This window comes from Phoenix dactylifera, unplaced genomic scaffold (assembly GCF_009389715.1).
Source record: "Phoenix dactylifera cultivar Barhee BC4 unplaced genomic scaffold, palm_55x_up_171113_PBpolish2nd_filt_p 000026F, whole genome shotgun sequence".
NCBI classification, from domain to species: domain Eukaryota; kingdom Viridiplantae; phylum Streptophyta; class Magnoliopsida; order Arecales; family Arecaceae; genus Phoenix; species Phoenix dactylifera.
The window spans coordinates 1011498-1028760 of record NW_024067667.1 but is presented as its reverse complement, the minus strand read 5'-3'; the positions used below and the strand labels follow the sequence as shown (position 1 = coordinate 1028760).

The 17263-nt window shown below is 37.0% G+C and overlaps 1 protein-coding gene across 3 annotated transcripts in view; it reads right to left on the bottom strand.

Annotated features, from left to right (window-relative positions):
• LOC103721223 (RRP12-like protein) overlaps window positions 1-16877 on the bottom strand; it is a 35985-nt gene extending 19108 nt beyond the window's left edge. For all 3 annotated transcript variants that reach the window (XR_005506938.1, XM_008811338.4, XM_026810075.2), the window contains exons 1-7: window positions 16296-16877; window positions 11045-11591; window positions 9121-9369; window positions 5821-5912; window positions 2290-2500; window positions 2027-2208; window positions 1613-1855 (exon numbers count right to left, since the gene is read on the bottom strand). Coding sequence is in view for 2 of the 3 variants with exons in the window: in XM_008811338.4 (XP_008809560.2) it covers window positions 1613-1855; window positions 2027-2208; window positions 2290-2500; window positions 5821-5912; window positions 9121-9369; window positions 11045-11591; window positions 16296-16868 (2097 nt within the window). In the remaining variant the exon portion in view is untranslated. The remainder of the gene's footprint in view (window positions 1-1612; window positions 1856-2026; window positions 2209-2289; window positions 2501-5820; window positions 5913-9120; window positions 9370-11044; window positions 11592-16295) is intronic.
• Window positions 16878-17263: the final 386 nt, after the last annotated feature.

Sequence of the window (17263 nt, the reverse complement as noted above, 5' to 3'; positions counted from 1 at the left end):
TACAATGACACATACACGAGAGGCAAAAACACTAAACAATAGCAAAAGGAGCACTATTGTCGCATCATTCATTTGTGTTCCATAAAGGTTTATCGAATTAGTGATGAACAATGCATGAACAAATCATCCTGAGATGTGTATAATTTTTGAAAAATTGAAGAGTTCTTGATATTTTTTTCCATCCAAGAATATTTCAGAGAATCATTCAGCCAAGGTAAAAGCCAAGAATAATTTGAGATTTTGCATTATGTCATAGAATATTGTACAAGAAGTCATTCCATGCTTTTAGTTTACCATAATAGTTTTATTATGGTATCATATGGTCATTTTAGTTTACAGACAAAAGTACAATAAGTCAATCCATGTTTTTATTTTTCATCTAGCAGTATATTAGGTAAACAAATGATTGATTGGAGATGAAGATTAATATGCCAGTCATCCACCCAAATTTAGGAACAACACACTGCAAGAAGGCTGAAACAGATGAGACTTTAAGGACATACTATTTCATAAATTCTACAAAACCATGAAAATCATGAGAAAATTCTACAGCTAAAACATATGAGAGAGAAATTTCTACAGCTAAAAAATATGAGAGAGAAATTTCTACAGGTAAAAAATATGAGAGAGAAATTTCTACAGCTAAAAAATATGATAGAAATTTCTACGGCAATGGGTTCCCAAAGAACATAACGTTCAAAATTGACAAGCCACCTGTCTATTTTTTCTCTAGTAGAAGAAGCATTATAAAATCCATGATAACATAGACTATAGACAAAGTTTGAGGCTCTGACACCATTAATTATGAGGAGTTTCCAGATCTCGAAAAGCTCAAAAAGTCAACAAGAATACACATATTAAGTAATAAAATATTCAAACAAAAATCTGTTTTATAGATATCTCGAGGATATAAAAGGTAGAGAGCGACATTGTCAAGCCGCCTAGTTAGTTCTAGGTGATGGACCTTGTAAAGATGCACATGAAATCCCGGAAAGTCAAGCAGATGCCTGAAGTTAAACTTTTGCAATTTCACGAAACCCATATGTTTGTGTATTCTAAATTTATTACTTCACATATAAGTTCCAAAGAATCAGCTATGAAATAAGAAAAAAAAAAGAGAGTATGAAGGAGCATACTACTAAATGGTTGTGTTCTCACTGAGTGTGAATAAATAGCATGAAGGTTTATTCATTAAATGTGTCTTTGTGTCAGTTAATTGACATATGCACTTATGACTTCCCTCCGTATTTTAAATTTCTTTTTAGAGTCCCGAATGAGGCCTGCAATTAAAATAAAAAGAACTAAATTTACTGGTTGCCCTTCAGTAGCAGGCCATAGTTAAAGTGGCAACATGAGTACTAGGTGGCCTTTAGATGCCTAAGGCTCCTAAGCATCCACAGTGACTAGGTGGTTGGGCTGCTAAAGCACTCATGCAGGATCAACTGGCACCTAGGTAGCCTCCTTTGACAACACTAGATCAATTAAAATAACGAAGTGTACCATATTGAGTGCTAAAACCTGAACAAATAATCAATCAACAGCCTCTATTAGTACACCAGCATTCATGATTCCATAGTATAGCAAGGATAAGATGTCGTGGAGAATTGCACACCTTCAGGTAAGCACGCTTTTCAGGAGGAGAATCAAAGAAAACATCCGCAATAGTCTCAACTAAATCCACAGAACTCGAGGTCAAGGCCTTTATATTCTTAGATGCAGTTTTCCTGGAGTAATGAAAAGGTGAAAATCTAGATTCAACATGAAGATTTTCTAAAATGAGGCTAGTTGATAGGTCCCCGTGCTGGTTGTCATCTTGACTTGTTTGGACTATACTTCTGTTTTCATTCACAAGTTCCTGAAAGGAAACAATAAGTTTTCAAGAAGTCAGAAAACTCAGTATGATGAATAAAAAGGATTATAGCATTACATATTTACATAGGTTTGGCAATGACAGATAAAGAAACCATAGATTCCATAGATAAAGGGAGTTAACAAGAATACTGTGATACATTTGAACCAATTAAACCTGCAAGGCTACGGCTATGACTTCATGTAAGGATGGATCTTCCTTTAAAACCACCATCAATAGCTTGGCCAAGATCTTAAAATTATGATAAGTATCAGTTGGATAGTGGCAGAAGGCAGGAAGCAAATCCCATAAGCCATGAACACAGGACTTCAGATTTTTCTGCTTAGATGCTTTTTTAACTGGAAAATGAAAAGAAAATTTTAGAAAAGCTTGTGTCAATAAATGCAGGTTTAAATATTAAAAGAATCTTGCAGCAGTACCTTTATCACAGGCATTTTGTAGAGATTCTGCTAGGGGCACAATATGCTCCATAAAAAATTGCAATGATGATCCAACCACATATTTCTTTAGTATAGGTATGAGCCAAGTATTTGAACAAGTTAACTTTTCCTTGTCAAAAGTGATGGGTATCAGTGAAAGCACCTTCTCTGGTCCCATAGCAATTATAGCAGCCCCAATACACTCCTGAAGCTGCAGAGAAACAAGACCGTGTACTAGAATTAATGGAAATAACATTGTCCAATGAATTCAACTTCTCAGACTACTAAAATATTCTTGCATTATAAATAGAGAAAATATAACCAATAATTCATTTCACTGTAGAAATTTTGTAGAAATTTGCAACCTTCATGCAGTACTCTACCTGTATACTTACAGATTAAATAAACAAAAGCTGAGCATAGGACCAAGCTGTTTTTTTTTAATTTCTTTCAGCCCAAGCTATTTTAATCTAGACAATTGGAGTAGAAAATTCAGTTGTGTATGGAGTCCCCACAAAAAGCAGGGTTTATTAGTTACCTTTCATTAGGGTTGCTCATTTATTTTTATGTACATAAATGTAAGACTTACTATATATATTTCTTTGTGCCTAAATGTAGTGCCCAATCAATAATTTTTTTCCTCACAGATATCGAATTCAGTTATTGACATTGATGTATTAGACGGCCACTAACTCAAATAAGCGCAATGAGGTGATCTGGTTAAATACAAATTAGATATAACCTTAATTTTGCTTTAAGAATAAACCTAAGCAAAATTAGCCCAGCCCGACCTGCTCGGCCTGTTTATTGGCCAGTCTGGGCCGCACATCTTGGCCAGACAGGCCACGCCGGGCTAAGCTTTCTTAGGTCCAATCAAAAATCAAGTAAGGCTCAGCTTGACTCATAAATAACTTACACCTCGGCCTAACCCGACTATTATGCAATATATTTAATTACGAGTTAAAATGTAAAAACCTAATCCCCAATCTTATCCCTTCCTACCTATGAATTCCTTTTTTAATGTGCTTCTCTAAATGTCTCTGTCATTCCATCCTCCCCCACCATCTCTCTATTTCAGCCATCCTCCTCGCACTAGTCAGGCTGATGGCATCCATGTGCACATTCTCCTACTCCTCCCGCTCTCCCTCTCCACAACCTCCCCCCTCCTCTGTATTGCCCAAAGGGATGCTTACCCTACATCACCGGGTCGGCCAGATCAGGCCAGGTCCTGGGTCCTGAGGGACAGGTTGGGCTCTGACTGAAATTTTCAGCCCAACATCAAGCCAGACCTGTGCCATGCTTGGGACAAGGTCTAGGTCTAGACCCTTAATAGTATGCTCAGACCCAGCATGAACCCAACTTAGCCTGGTAGATGCACAAGTCTAATTATGAATTCTGCTAATAGTAGGTTCCATATCATACAAAAAAATTCTTAAAAAAATATAAATAACACCAGAATTATTTATGAAGCAAGCTCAATAAGTTTTAACATCATTGCAAGGATTCAATCCCTAGTATAGATGATTACTAAATCTAATCTATCTAGCAATCCAATGCCAAATGCATTTGATGACAAAATAATCAGAGTAACCCGATGGCAATCAAAATCACCAGCATAGTCTGATATTAAGATTTCTGCTCTCAACTACTGACAGTAGCTTGATCAACCTTATTATTCAGTTAATGTCATGCAACTATTTATGTAATTTCTAAGTAAATTAGAGCAGAACTTCAGAAACTTAAGGAAAAAAAAAAAGAAAATATCAACATCTTTCCATGCAACAATGTTATTGCAGAGTCCCCACAAATAGCATCATGACTGAATCCTTTTAATAACTTTATATTCAAGACAAATCCCTCATCAGCATAAAGTAATTCAACTGAGTCACTATATGAGATCAAATATAAGGCGAATAGATTTCTAAGTTTTTGAGAACACTCATACAATCACATTTGCTTTTTGTATTATGTAGTTTACTGTAATTAAAAATATATTTATTTTTCAATATTCCTACTCTGGTTTTCTTTAATGGAAATATAGACTACAGCTGACCTTGCTGTGAAGAGTTGTCACCATCTGCAGGCAAGGATTATGATTTTGGCTTTTGTCTAGTTTATTTTAGGCAAGGACATGGAAGAATCTTTAAAAATACCGAGATTCATCAAATTCAACTTTTCGGGAGAATTGTTACCATGGTTTCATGTTACTTATCTAAATGTAGCTGGAAAAGTAAAGCAGTAAGTACAAAAACAAATGTGTTAGATAGCTGGGATTGCTGAAGCAGGGAACACCTGCTCAGGGTGGCTGAAACTGAATCCAGGAAGACTGGCTTGTTCTTCTATATCATTATATGGTGGTTTGATTAGAGTTAAAAATTGAAGCCTAGAAAATATGTCGTAGGCAAATGTCTAATATGGGCAGACATTGCAAGGCATCATACATCCTACACACTCAACTCTTGGGAGCTTTCAAAGTCTCAAGCATGTTAGTTGTATTAAAGGCATTAAAATAAACTTTTGGATTGAAATGGATTCTAAGGTAGTGGTTGGATGGCTATAAATGCTTCAGAACCCAGGATGATGTATATGCTCAAGAAATTCTAGAATTTATTCACATCACTACAAGATTCCAGAGTAACACATATGCAGGGAGGCAATAGAGTATAAAACCTTCTTTGTTATACACCTTTTGGCTTGGGATGAAGATTAGGTTTTTTATTCCTTTTTCTCCCTTCTCGTAACTCCAACCCAAACTTGCTTAAATAGATGAGGACAAGAAGAAAGAAAAACAGGGTAAACTGCTAAAGTAACATACTGAAAAATAAAGCCACCAAGAATTAACCGCCTCAGGGAGGCAATAGAGTATAAAACCTTCTTTGTTACATACCTTTTGGCTTGGGATGAAGATTAGGTTTTTTACTTTTTTATTCCTTTTTCTCCCTTCTCTTAGCTCCAACCCAAACTTGCTTAAATAGATGAGGACAAGAAGAAAGAAAAACAGGCTAAACTGCTAAAGTAACATACTGAAAAATAAAGCCACCAAGAATTAACCGCCTCAGGGAGGCAATAGAGTATAAAATCGTCTTTGTTGCACACCTTTTGGCTTGGGATGAAGATTAGGTTTTTTTATTCCTTTTTCTTCCTTCTCTTAACTCCAATCCAAACTTGCTTAAATAGATGAGGACAAGAAGAAAGAAAAACAGGCTAAACTGCTAAAGTAACATACTGAAAAATAAAGCCATCAAGAACTAACCGCCTTAGTAAAGTCAGTTTCATTTGTGATGTTTCCACCAACATTGCATTAAACATAGTGGAATTCATTCAAAAGAATACTGAAACTTCTAAACATACGAGCCTCATCTAACAAATATTGAATGCTACATAAAATTTGGGGAAAATGAATATTTGAATGACATTTTGACAATAAAAAATGAGTTAAATAATTATCATTTCTACAACTCAAGAACATTTAAAGCAAAAAGGCGAAGATCAATGAATCATAAAGCGAGTATCCTCATCTTTGAAACTTACATGCTTTGCAGTTTGCAATTCCTTATCTACATTAATTGCCCAATGCGACAATTTAAGTAAAACCTCCTTCATAAAGTTATATGAGAATTCACCTACAAATAAATCAGATGGTATTTATTAACATGATGTATCTGGGAATCATAAATTTACATGCTCATAGCATGCACCGTGTAAAAGAAAGCAAGCAGAACCTTCATCAGGCATATGCTTTACATAAAAGCAATTAAAGAAGAAGAATTCCATGAATAACAGAAAAGACTAACGTAAAAGATAAAAAGGGTAGTAAACTTGAAAAGCATAGAATCATAGAAAGAATGAAAGCACCATGTGGGATTGCCAAAATCCTAGAGATCATACCTACTAAAGGAAACTTATGCCTTGATGTCTGAAATTGATCAACATCATTATTTACAAATCATTGACTTTCGCATACATTTGAGAGCTGATGACACATGATCATCCTATAAAAGCAACCCCTATTATTATGTGCATCTCCCATGTCACACTCTTCATAATAAGCGCAGATAAATTCCAAAATTTCTATTTACACGAATGCCTTCACCACAAGACAACTCTCTCTTCAGATCATTGTTCTGGTCAATCAGGAGAGAGCATTGGAAGACTTCATGTTTTATCAGTTAATGCTAATTAACCTACATAGGCAGAAAAAAATAAAGATTCTATCATGTGAGAACGATATCACCTAGTCCTTGGTGCGCAACTTGGGTGGGATTACCTCTGGTCCAACCTGGAGGCTGGGACACAGATTAAAGTTTTATGCTGGACCATGTTGGAAAGAGAAGGACAACAAGGAAAAAACACAGAAAAATAAGAGCCAGAGAGAAAATAGAGAGAACTGAGTAGTAAAGAAAAAGAAGAGAATAAAGAAGAGAAAGGGGGGAGGTACAGAGAGAAACAACCAAACCAAGATTCTTTTAAAACTTTCCACACTCAAACCAGTCCCTAATTAAATAAATACTTAAATAAGTTCCTAAATACTAGCCAGCCAGAGTCTTTTTCTACAGATTGAAAGACCTTCCTTTTACCTACCAATATGAGTCCAGTAGAACTTAAATCTTACATCACCCAATCATAAATGCTCAAAATCTTTTTCTTAAAACCATAACCATCCAGCCTCCTGCCAATTATTCAGGTCTACTTTATGGATCCTCAGTCACCAGAATTCTATTTCGGGCTACCTCTGATGTTATAAAACAGGAGATGCCTGACATTCAGGAATATCTACTGTTGATCCATTTCACAGTTTGGCATGCTCTTTATGACTAGTTGTCAACATAACATGAAACCCCACCTTTTTCATCGAAGCCTGGGACCGGCATTGTTGGAGTCGCCGAAGACCTTTTCTGAATAATGTAATTCAATTTCCCATGAAATCCATAAAGAAAGGCACCTGAAGTCTACGAAAACTAAATCCTAGTCACTTTAAATTTGTCCAACCTAATATATACCCAATCTAGGGCCTCTACACACTAAATGTACATCAAATATGATACTAAAACCAACATTAAGGACTACCCAAAATAAAAACCAAAAAAATGCAATATAATTCAAAATTAAACTACTACTTTCCTCCATTACCTTCTGAAGGTATTCATAGTCAAAATAAATTCATTCCTTCAAAGTTCAAATTATTATGTTCAATAATGAAATTACTATTTTTTTTAATATTAAACTACTTTCAACACAAGTATACATGGGATGTATATAATGACCCAAGAAATGTGCTTATGACATATACAATGTAACATAATAGTTTTAACAAAACAAAGAAAAAGAATGTTACATATATATTCATTATCATGATAATATTTAATTGAGGGTATAACTTTTGGAGATGATATATAAGCAAAAGGACATCTTTTCTCACCTTAAACATACAAATATATTTAATACACTTGCTCGGTAAGTTAACTATATCTTAACTATGTTAATGACTGAAGAACTCGTTATTATAATATGTTGTTGCCAGAGCTTAATATAGTTGTTTGTAAATTATAACCATGTGACGGAAGAAATTTCAGTATGAAGTAGACAATATTACACATCTTTTCATGATTCTATTGTAATATTTACACATCTTATCATGACTCTTGCCCAACTGAAAGCATCCACCATGCATGCATATATTGTACACTAGGCATCATTTGCGCGAGGACTTCAATAGGGTAATTATTTCATTCAAAATAATAAGTTGAAGAGAAGGATTTAATCTCAAATCTTTTAGATACTAGAGACTTAAAAATAAGTTTAAAGGTCAGTGTACCTAAAAATAACATGTTCATGGTCAATATATTATTGATGCAATGTCCAAAATAGCTGCCCTTTTAAGGATTAGTTTTTTTATTAAATGTTTAGTAAGTATAACAAATTAGATATGAATTCTTTATTTTTAAAAAAGTGCAAACAAATGGAGTCTATTTTAATTATTTATTGTAAAGAAAAAACACCAAGTTCGTTTAAGGATTTTTATGACCCAACAAAACAATATTTCTAAGTAATTTCATCGGCAAATATTAACCGGTGCAAAATCTATGTATCGTTTAACACATCCAAAGTTTAAAATATCTGATGGGTTTGGTCAAGTTTATTTAATATGTATTGAAGTTGTTAGGAGCAAATTTGAGAAATCATTTTTCACTCCAATTCTGCTCTTTGGTTGCTTCACAAGTTTTTTTAATGTTGCCTATCACTTATATTATCTCTATATGTGGCAGAGTTTAGTCTATACAGTTTTCTAATAAGAAAATTTTTTAAATCCCATTGTACTAACGTACATGCAAGAAAAAACATATGCCGCACTTTACAAAGGCACTACTCCTGGTCTTTCCAACCACAATTAATGGCAAAATGGCAACATTACGTGAACCCCAATCCATATTAAGGAACAGTCATGCTGCAGAATCACCAACTAAATACTGTTAATTGGTGTGTATATAATATATCCTGGCATATAATAACAATGGTGTAAAAATAACTAAATCTCAGGCAAACATAAGGTTACAAATAACAAGGCAAACATAAGGTTACAAATGAATTAAAAGGGATGCCTTTCTTAAAGATGGAACTCTCTGTAAAGATGTAGAGAGTGGAGATGCCTGGAGTTAGTTGCCCAAGTCAAGGAGCTTGGTAATAAAATTCAACCAAAAAATAGTTCAAAAATACAAGATTGACTAAAATGGAACATGGAAAACCAGAAGTGTTGGGCACCAGATGCATCTTGGTTATTACTTGTTGTCAATGTAAAAGGGTGGTGTTTTTGAGCAAAATGGAGGAACATACCAAGACTGAGAAACAAAACTGAAATGACTGCCAACATATACTCAGTAGGTACATCACAAGTGCTGAGCAAATCGCTAAACAGAGAACTGATAGATATAACTGCAGCTGCCTCAGGGGAACTCTCCTTCTCAAAATTGCATGATTGACTTGCATTAGTCAAGAAAATCCTCCGATCAATATTTAAGTTAATTAATTCTTTCAAGACATGCGCAGCATCTTTAGAAGTATTGGCATCAGAACCCAAATATCCTGAATACATGCAGAACAAATGCATGAGACTAGCCACAAACAGATTATGACTTTCAGCAAAATGCACAGCACAGAGCTTCTTCAGTCCAAAGCCCAACAGTAGTTTTATGGATAAATTTATAGATGGGGGAGAAAGCAAATAAAAAAATATAAAATTCAAAATCGATGATCATTCATAAAGTTTATAAAAGTTTTATATTTGATAAAAACACTAAAAAAATTGAAGTTTGGTATCACAAAAGGCAATTCATATTTCTTGGATTGTACATTAATGGATCAAAATTCAACGGGTATCCCTACATGACTCATACCTAAAGATACTTGATCATAGGTAACATATGGAAACTATTACTAATGATCCCAAGCCTGGAATAATAATAGAGTGGTGTGTTAGATGCTAAAAAAGTAATGTTTGTTGTTGACAGTATTTGATCTGGTGCAGGAAGCCAATCCAATCCATTGAATCTGGTTATAGGCATCAACATGGCAGTTGGGTATTTGGTTGGAAATCAAAAACTCCTAACCATTTGATCAATGAAAAGAAAGGTTTGAGAATACTGTTTGAGAACTTAGATTCCCAAATTTGTATTGCCATGATGACAAACAACAGCCAGCAATAACTGGATTTTAGTTTTTCAGAAATTCTACACTACTATAAACTTGCACAACACATCATAAGAGGACACTCCTTAGGATGATATAGTGCAAGTGATTGCGCTTAACTCAAAACTATTTCAATTGAAGTGTTACTAAGGTACGCCATCTTGGTATCAGGCCCTATACCAGTGCCACCCTATTACTATATCAGTACACCTGGTGCAGGGGCCGGTTTGGCATACCGACTGTCGATATACCTCGTATACCATGTACCGGTACCGAACCGGTATGCCTTCCATACCGTGTACCGATACCAAACGGGTATAATATGGTTTGTCCGTACCGCCCAGCTTATGATATGGCATACCTTGAGTGTTGCATAATATTAATTATAACTACCTAGAAACTTCCAGTAAAGTGCCATAGGAGGTTTTAAAACCTACCAAAACGAGATGGTACGAGCAGTACCATACCAATCTGACAGAAAAACAGCACCGGTACAAGTGTGTCAGTATGAGATGCAGTCCCACACCACATGTTGACACCTGCTACCATATTGGTTTCTCAAGAAAGGGGTATGCCCTCTAGAACTGATTTTTAAAACCTTAGTGCCATATATTTTACGTTTCCTTCCTTGAATATAATAAGGCATAACTACAAGAGAAATTCTACCAACGGATCATAGTTAACTCATAAAGATGATGAAGATGGTAATGTTCAGGAATTAGGACTTCTATGATTGTTAGGAATTTTGGAAATGAATTTGTGATTAGATGTTGGTAATATCACACTCACAGTTGCTTTTTGCACTTCCTTGCTTACTTTCAGATCCTGAATTTAGAATTTGAATTCATTTTAACTTGTTAATATGATGTAATGTGTACTTTGTCCTTGGCAGTTATTGAGGCCTTGTGGTTGACTATTTTACTTGTTCTATCTAATTTTTGACATGATATGTCATGCGAAAATCTAATTTTCAATACCTTTTTAAATTCCAGCTGGTCTGGCCGAGACTTGAAAGTTGAAACCTTTCATATGAAATGCAAAATTCAATAGTAAAAATAGCAGTTAAACATACCTGCAACTGAAGTGAAGATAGGAGGAAGACAGCGTATCCACATGTTTGGCTGAGCATCGTGAAGCTTGTTCAAGACAATTTTCGACAATGTGGATGCAGCAAAAATGGTGTCAACAGGATTCTTCTCATTAGAAGACACATAGGATGTAAGAGCAGAACTAATGTTCTCTGATTCAGATATGAGAACTTTAACTTCTGAGTGTCTCAATAGTGCATCAATAAGTTTGAGAGTGTGTCTTGTAAGCAATGAGAAACGACAACCCAGAAGCTTATAAGCATCAGAAAAGATCTTTATTTTGATTTTCTTAGAGAGGTTTGGAATGAGAAGTGTCAACACATTTAGCATATGGAGGAGTTCCATATGCTCAGGTATTGGCAGCTTTTTACTTTTAGGTGCATCTGAAAGTTCCATAGAACTGAGTTCTTTTGCCAATGGAATGTATTTTTTGTACATACAAGCCACCACTTTGCTTGCCTTTTTAACAACATCAGAATTCTTCAAAGTTCTAAAGACCTTCTCAACACATAATTGAGCACATCTGCGTACCTGCAGCATGAACAATATAATAACTAATAACCATTTCAATGAACAGATATTAAATTTCTGTCACGGGGAATAAATGTACAATAAGTGACTAATGTGACAGAAGCAAGCGTGTTTTGTGGTACCTCTTAAGAACATGTGTAAGACAGTTAAAAACTCTAAAAGAAAAGTGATAGCAAAGATATTGGACAAGGCTAACTGCTCATTATTTGTTCCTTTATATGTAACATTTTGCAAGGCACGACACAATGCAGACCCAAACCCATAACTGGTGATGCTTTCAGCAACCAGATATTGATTTCTAGGAGACATAGTTGCAGAATAAGTAGCTACGCCCCCCCCCCCCCCCAAAAAAAAAAGGAAAAAAAAAACAAAAGAGCAAGTTTTGCAGTTAACATTTCATATATGATGTAGAAGAACACATATAAGACCATCAAAGACTCCCTGCTTTTCCTCTCTTTTTTTTTTTTTTTTTTTTTTTGGGGGGGGGGGGGGGGTGCGGCGGCGGGAATCAGGCGATGACAAAGATATCAGACAAAGCTTACTGCTTGCCTTTGTATTTCACATCTCACTTGGCATTAGATGGGAATTATGATGGTGAATTGGTGATGTCGCAAGGTGTGACACAACCAACTTGATAGAAATATATCTTCCAGGACAGGGATATAAATCTTCCAAGTATTCAGTAAATGAAATATGATCAGAGTTTAGATCAGGAAAAGAACAGTAAATATGTAAAATTAAATACAATAATGCAAAGAAAGTGGATGGAGTTTTTTTAATACACATTACAAAGTGTCGCAACATAGTTTTAGCTCATGAAATATATAAAATAAGATATATATTGGGCTCTAATGTGGCACCACATTACCCAAATATGGAGGCAAAGCAACAAGAATCATACAGCAAGCTATCCAATGCGAACAAGTTTTTAAAACCTCGTATGGCACTTGAATTCAAATAGTTCAGAGCTAAGTGCAAACACTTTCACTATATCATAATTCGGAACGATGCTCCAAAAAGATAGGCCAAGTGATGACAATTCCTCTAACATAGGCAAGTCACTCCTTTTATGTCGTTCCAAGGAGTGTCCTTTTATGATGTGTTGTGCAAGTATACAAAGTGTAGAACTTCTGAAAAACTAAAATCCAGTTAATGCTGCCTGTTGTTTGTCATCATGGCAAAACAAATTTGGGAATCTAAGCTCCCATACAGTATTCTTAAACCATTTTTTCAGGTAGGTCGTTGAACCAAAGGTTAGAAGTTTTTGATTTCCAACAAAATATCTAATTGTCGGGTTCATACCTAAAACCAGATTCAATGGATTGGATTGGCTTCCTACACCACATCAAATACTGTCAACAACAAACATTACTTTCTTCACATCTAACACCGCTGTAATATCCAGGCCCAGATCATTAGTAATAGTTTCCATATATGACCTATGATCAAATATCTATAGGTATAAGTCATGTAGGGATACCCGTTGGATTTTGATCCATTAATGTTCAACCCAAGAAATAGGAGTTGCCTTTTGATACCACACTTCAAATCTTTTTATAGTTTTTTTTTTAAATACTAAACTTTTGTAAACTTTATGAAGGGTCATCAATTTTGAATTTTATATTTTTTTTATTTGCTTTCTCACCCATCTATAAATTTATCGATAAAATTACAATTGGGCTTTCGACTCAAGTAAGCTCTGTGATATGCATTTTGTTGAAAGCCATGATCTGTTTGTGGCTAGTCTCATTCATTTATTCTGTTTCTTTTCAAGATATTTGGGTTCTGATGCCAAAACTTCTATAGATGTTGCCCATGTCTTGAAAGAATTAATTAACTTCAATATTGATCGGAGGATTTTCTTGACTAATGCAAGTCAATCGTACAATTTTGAGAAGGAGAGTTCCCCTTAGATCAGCAGGTCAGTGCCCCATCCTCACCAGCCAGTGGCATGCACCAACAGGAGAATACCAACAATCCCAGTAGTAATGCCAAAAGGACAGGGGGCACATGGGGAACCCAAGATCTACCTTTGAAAACAAGTTCGCCCCTCTCAACTTAGGCAAGCACTAATGGGGGCAATGTAATAGCAAGTTGTTGCCAAAATGAATATGATGAGAATGATGGAAATGCAGCGGCAGCAACGGCAATTCTTGCAGCAACAGCAGCAACCACAGCAGTAGCTGCTCATGCACCATCAACAGTTTCACCAACAATTCCGGCAGCATCAGCAATAGCAAAGTGGCAAGGTCTAGCAAGGGCATCACGCTGGCCTAGCAGAGTTCAAGATATTTGCCCCATCAACTTTCGAGGGCACCTCTGACCTGTTGGAAGCCAAAAATTAGTTGGATGAGTTGGAACAGGTCTACGAGTTGCTGAAGTGCTTCGACATAGAGAAGATTTCCTACACTTCCTTTATACTGCAAGGACAGACATGTTGCTGGTGGAAGATAGAGAAGGAGAGGCTGGAGACAGATACTATCCAGTCACCAAAGGGCATTTAGGAAAGCCTTCTGTGAGAAGCTTCTTTCCCGCAATGTTCGCTACTCAAAGTATTAGGACTTTTGTTAGCTAGAGTAGGGCAGCATGACAGTTGCTCAATATGCAATAAAATTCAAGGAGTTGGCTAGTTATGCGCTAGGGCTAGTAGAGAAAAAAAGTGATCGAGCCTGAAAATTTGAGAATAGCCTTAGGGCCCGAATTAGAACCTTCAAGCTCTCTACTTACAATGAGGTAGTCAACAAGGCCCTAGTGGTGGAGAAGGGGCTCAATGACACCCAAGTAGAGAGAGATAGGCGTCTAAAGAAGAGATCTTAGCCGAGTGTTTCTCAAAGCCAGAGCAATAGACCTGCTAGATTGAAGGCCAAGAGGCCGAAAACTGCTATTACAGGAAATAGAGCTCAGTCTCAGGGTGCTATCAAGTATCACAGATGCGGTGGACCTCATTACCAGCGAGACTGCAAATGATCTGGAGGGACTTATTATACATGTGGTCGACAAGGCGCCAAGACCATTGTGCGTCCCAACGATAAAGATCCATAGGGGCAGCCGGCATCTCAACTCACTCAGGCAGGATCTTGGCAAGGGAGAGGTGAGTAGAAGCCCAAGACCCATGGACAAGTATATGCACTCACCCAACAGGACGCAGGGGCTTCTAACTTTGTGATGACCTGTATTATGATCAATTTCTCATTTCTCTTTCTATGTTACAAATGTTAAATGATTATTTTAATGGATTTGCATGTCTTAGCATGGCCTATGATAGGGTACAAGATGAATTGTGTTGTTTGGCAGGTATGATCAGGGTATCATCTATGTATGCTGATACTATTTTCAATCCCGGTGCTACCTGTTCTTTCGCATCTATCAATTTTGTTAAAAGAAATGGTGACCCTCTGGATGAATTGGTTAGTAGTATATACCATGCCACCACGGATCACTTTGAGAAGAATGTGATATTCCAGATCTCTAGTCAGCCAGATTTCAGCTTTGTGGGAACTTTTTTTAAAATCTATAGTTATTTGGCTTAGAAAAGGAACTTTTTTATCTGATTTTTCATTATATTTGAGTCCTATAGAGACAGAGAATGAGTTAAAAGGAACTAAGGAGCCCAGCACCTATAAATAACCTGTTTGTATTCAAAATCTGCAATCAAGCAATATAGATTTGTCCTTTTAGTTCTCTAAAGATCTTGATGGTAACATGCTGCTCAAACACCTATGATGCAACATTATCATTCGACCAGGAAACTAGTGAACTTCTACCAAGGCCTTGTCAAGTAGAGGTATAAGGCCAACGGTTCAACAGGAAGAGCAGTACCAGACTTTTAGTTAACTTTAGGTTTGTCTCAAGATTCCAAAATGTTTCAATTTGTTTTTGCACCCTTAAATTTAATGTTAGCTTTTCTCTTGCTTTTGTCGTGCTACTCTTGATCTCGATCTCTTGTGAGAGTAGAGATTTCTACCTCTCCCTGAATTAGTTCAAACCACTAGCAACTAACTTTTGCCCAAGGCAATTCCACCATCCATGTGACTGCAATCCTATGGCAACAGTACCTCACAAGATAATGCTATTTTTCATTCACCAAATTGTTCCTCCTGGCAATGGACTTATGTCAATGTCAACATTCCCATCAGCAGTAGTGAAGTTCACTGCAAATGCCTGCAAGAATTGCCTGCATTGAAAACCAACACAGAATCTTGGCCTACTTCATTACTTGGCTTCCATGTGGCAAAGGTAGCTTGTACCAATATATTATTCTCTCAATCAGTACAATTATGTAGATGAAATACTCAAAATGTTTGGTATGTAAGTCTTCAATGTTGATATAGGAAAAATCCTTGCAAAAAAAAAAACCCACAAAGCCTAATCAAAAACAGAGTCACAGGAAAACTACATTTTATCAGGCATCATTTCACTTTTACTTACAACTCACGGCTGAATCTGCATGCTCAAATATTTAGGAAGTAAAGAAAATTCTCCATTAACTACAATTTAGGAATTCCCTACACCAATCATGTGTATGATCACTTATTATTTAAGTCTTATATATGTAGAGGCAAGTGTTTCTAACTTAATATGAAATGTCATTGCTTTCAGCAGTTATTAGGCATTCTGCACAATATCAACTCCACTTCAGCGTCAGATAACCAAAAATTCACAGTAATAAAAGCATTGTCCATAGAAATGGCAGCAAAGTGATACCTTAGGGCGTCGGTCCACAGCAAAAGCCAAAAGAGTCTCCAAAGGCAATTCAACCGCTCCCCAGTCCTCCAAATCGACACGCAGCACCAGCAAACCCAACGACTTGACCAAGGAGCGCGCCGTCCCAGTGGCCAGGCCACTCGGCGGGTCCCGAAGGAAAGCCGCGAGAACAAAGGCGGCGTCCTTGGCCTTGGTCGGGGGCAAAGACCCGGCAGGGAGGAGAGGGAGGAGGATAGAGAGGAAGGAGGCGAGGGCGGCGGTGGCGCTGGTGTCGGCGCGGGCGGAATCGCGGACGGCGGTGAAGGCGGCGGCGAAGTAGGCGGGCGGGGTGAGGGGGAGCCCTTCTTCTTGGAGGATGGAGCGCATGGCGGCTGCGGAGGCGCAGAGGTGGCGATGCTGGGGGGCGGAGGACTTGGCGTAGCGGTCCATGAGGGCCTGGCAGATGTCGGAACCCTCACGACAATTGAGGTCAGCGTCTTCTTCGCCTTCCTCAGCTTCTCCCTCCCTGGTTTCTTCGTGCTCTTCGGCTTCTCCAGCCATGGCCGTGGGCTCTCTTTCGGCCCTCCGCTTCATGAGTTTGGAGAGCGCGACGAAGCAAAACGGACGTGGTGGGTTTTAGGGTTTATGAGCGAAAGAGCATGTTGCCGAAGGAAAGGCTGGTCTGTCCAATTAACAAGTTTAGGTTTGGGGTTCAAACTGGTGCAATCATTGGATCCGGGCAAGGAGTCACGTCCGTCTCAATATGCGGCCCGGAAAGGGGCGAGTCCAACCTCCTCTTCTCTTTTTTTTTTTTTTTTTTTTTTTTTTTTTTTTTTTTTTTTTTTTTTTTTTTTTTTTTTTTTTTTTTTTTTTTTTTTTTTTTTTTTTGGTACAACCGTAACTCACACACAACGAGTATGGATGCAACCCATAAGATCAAAAATGATAAGAGAATACAAAGATGATGGGACCGAGAATAGATTATCCCA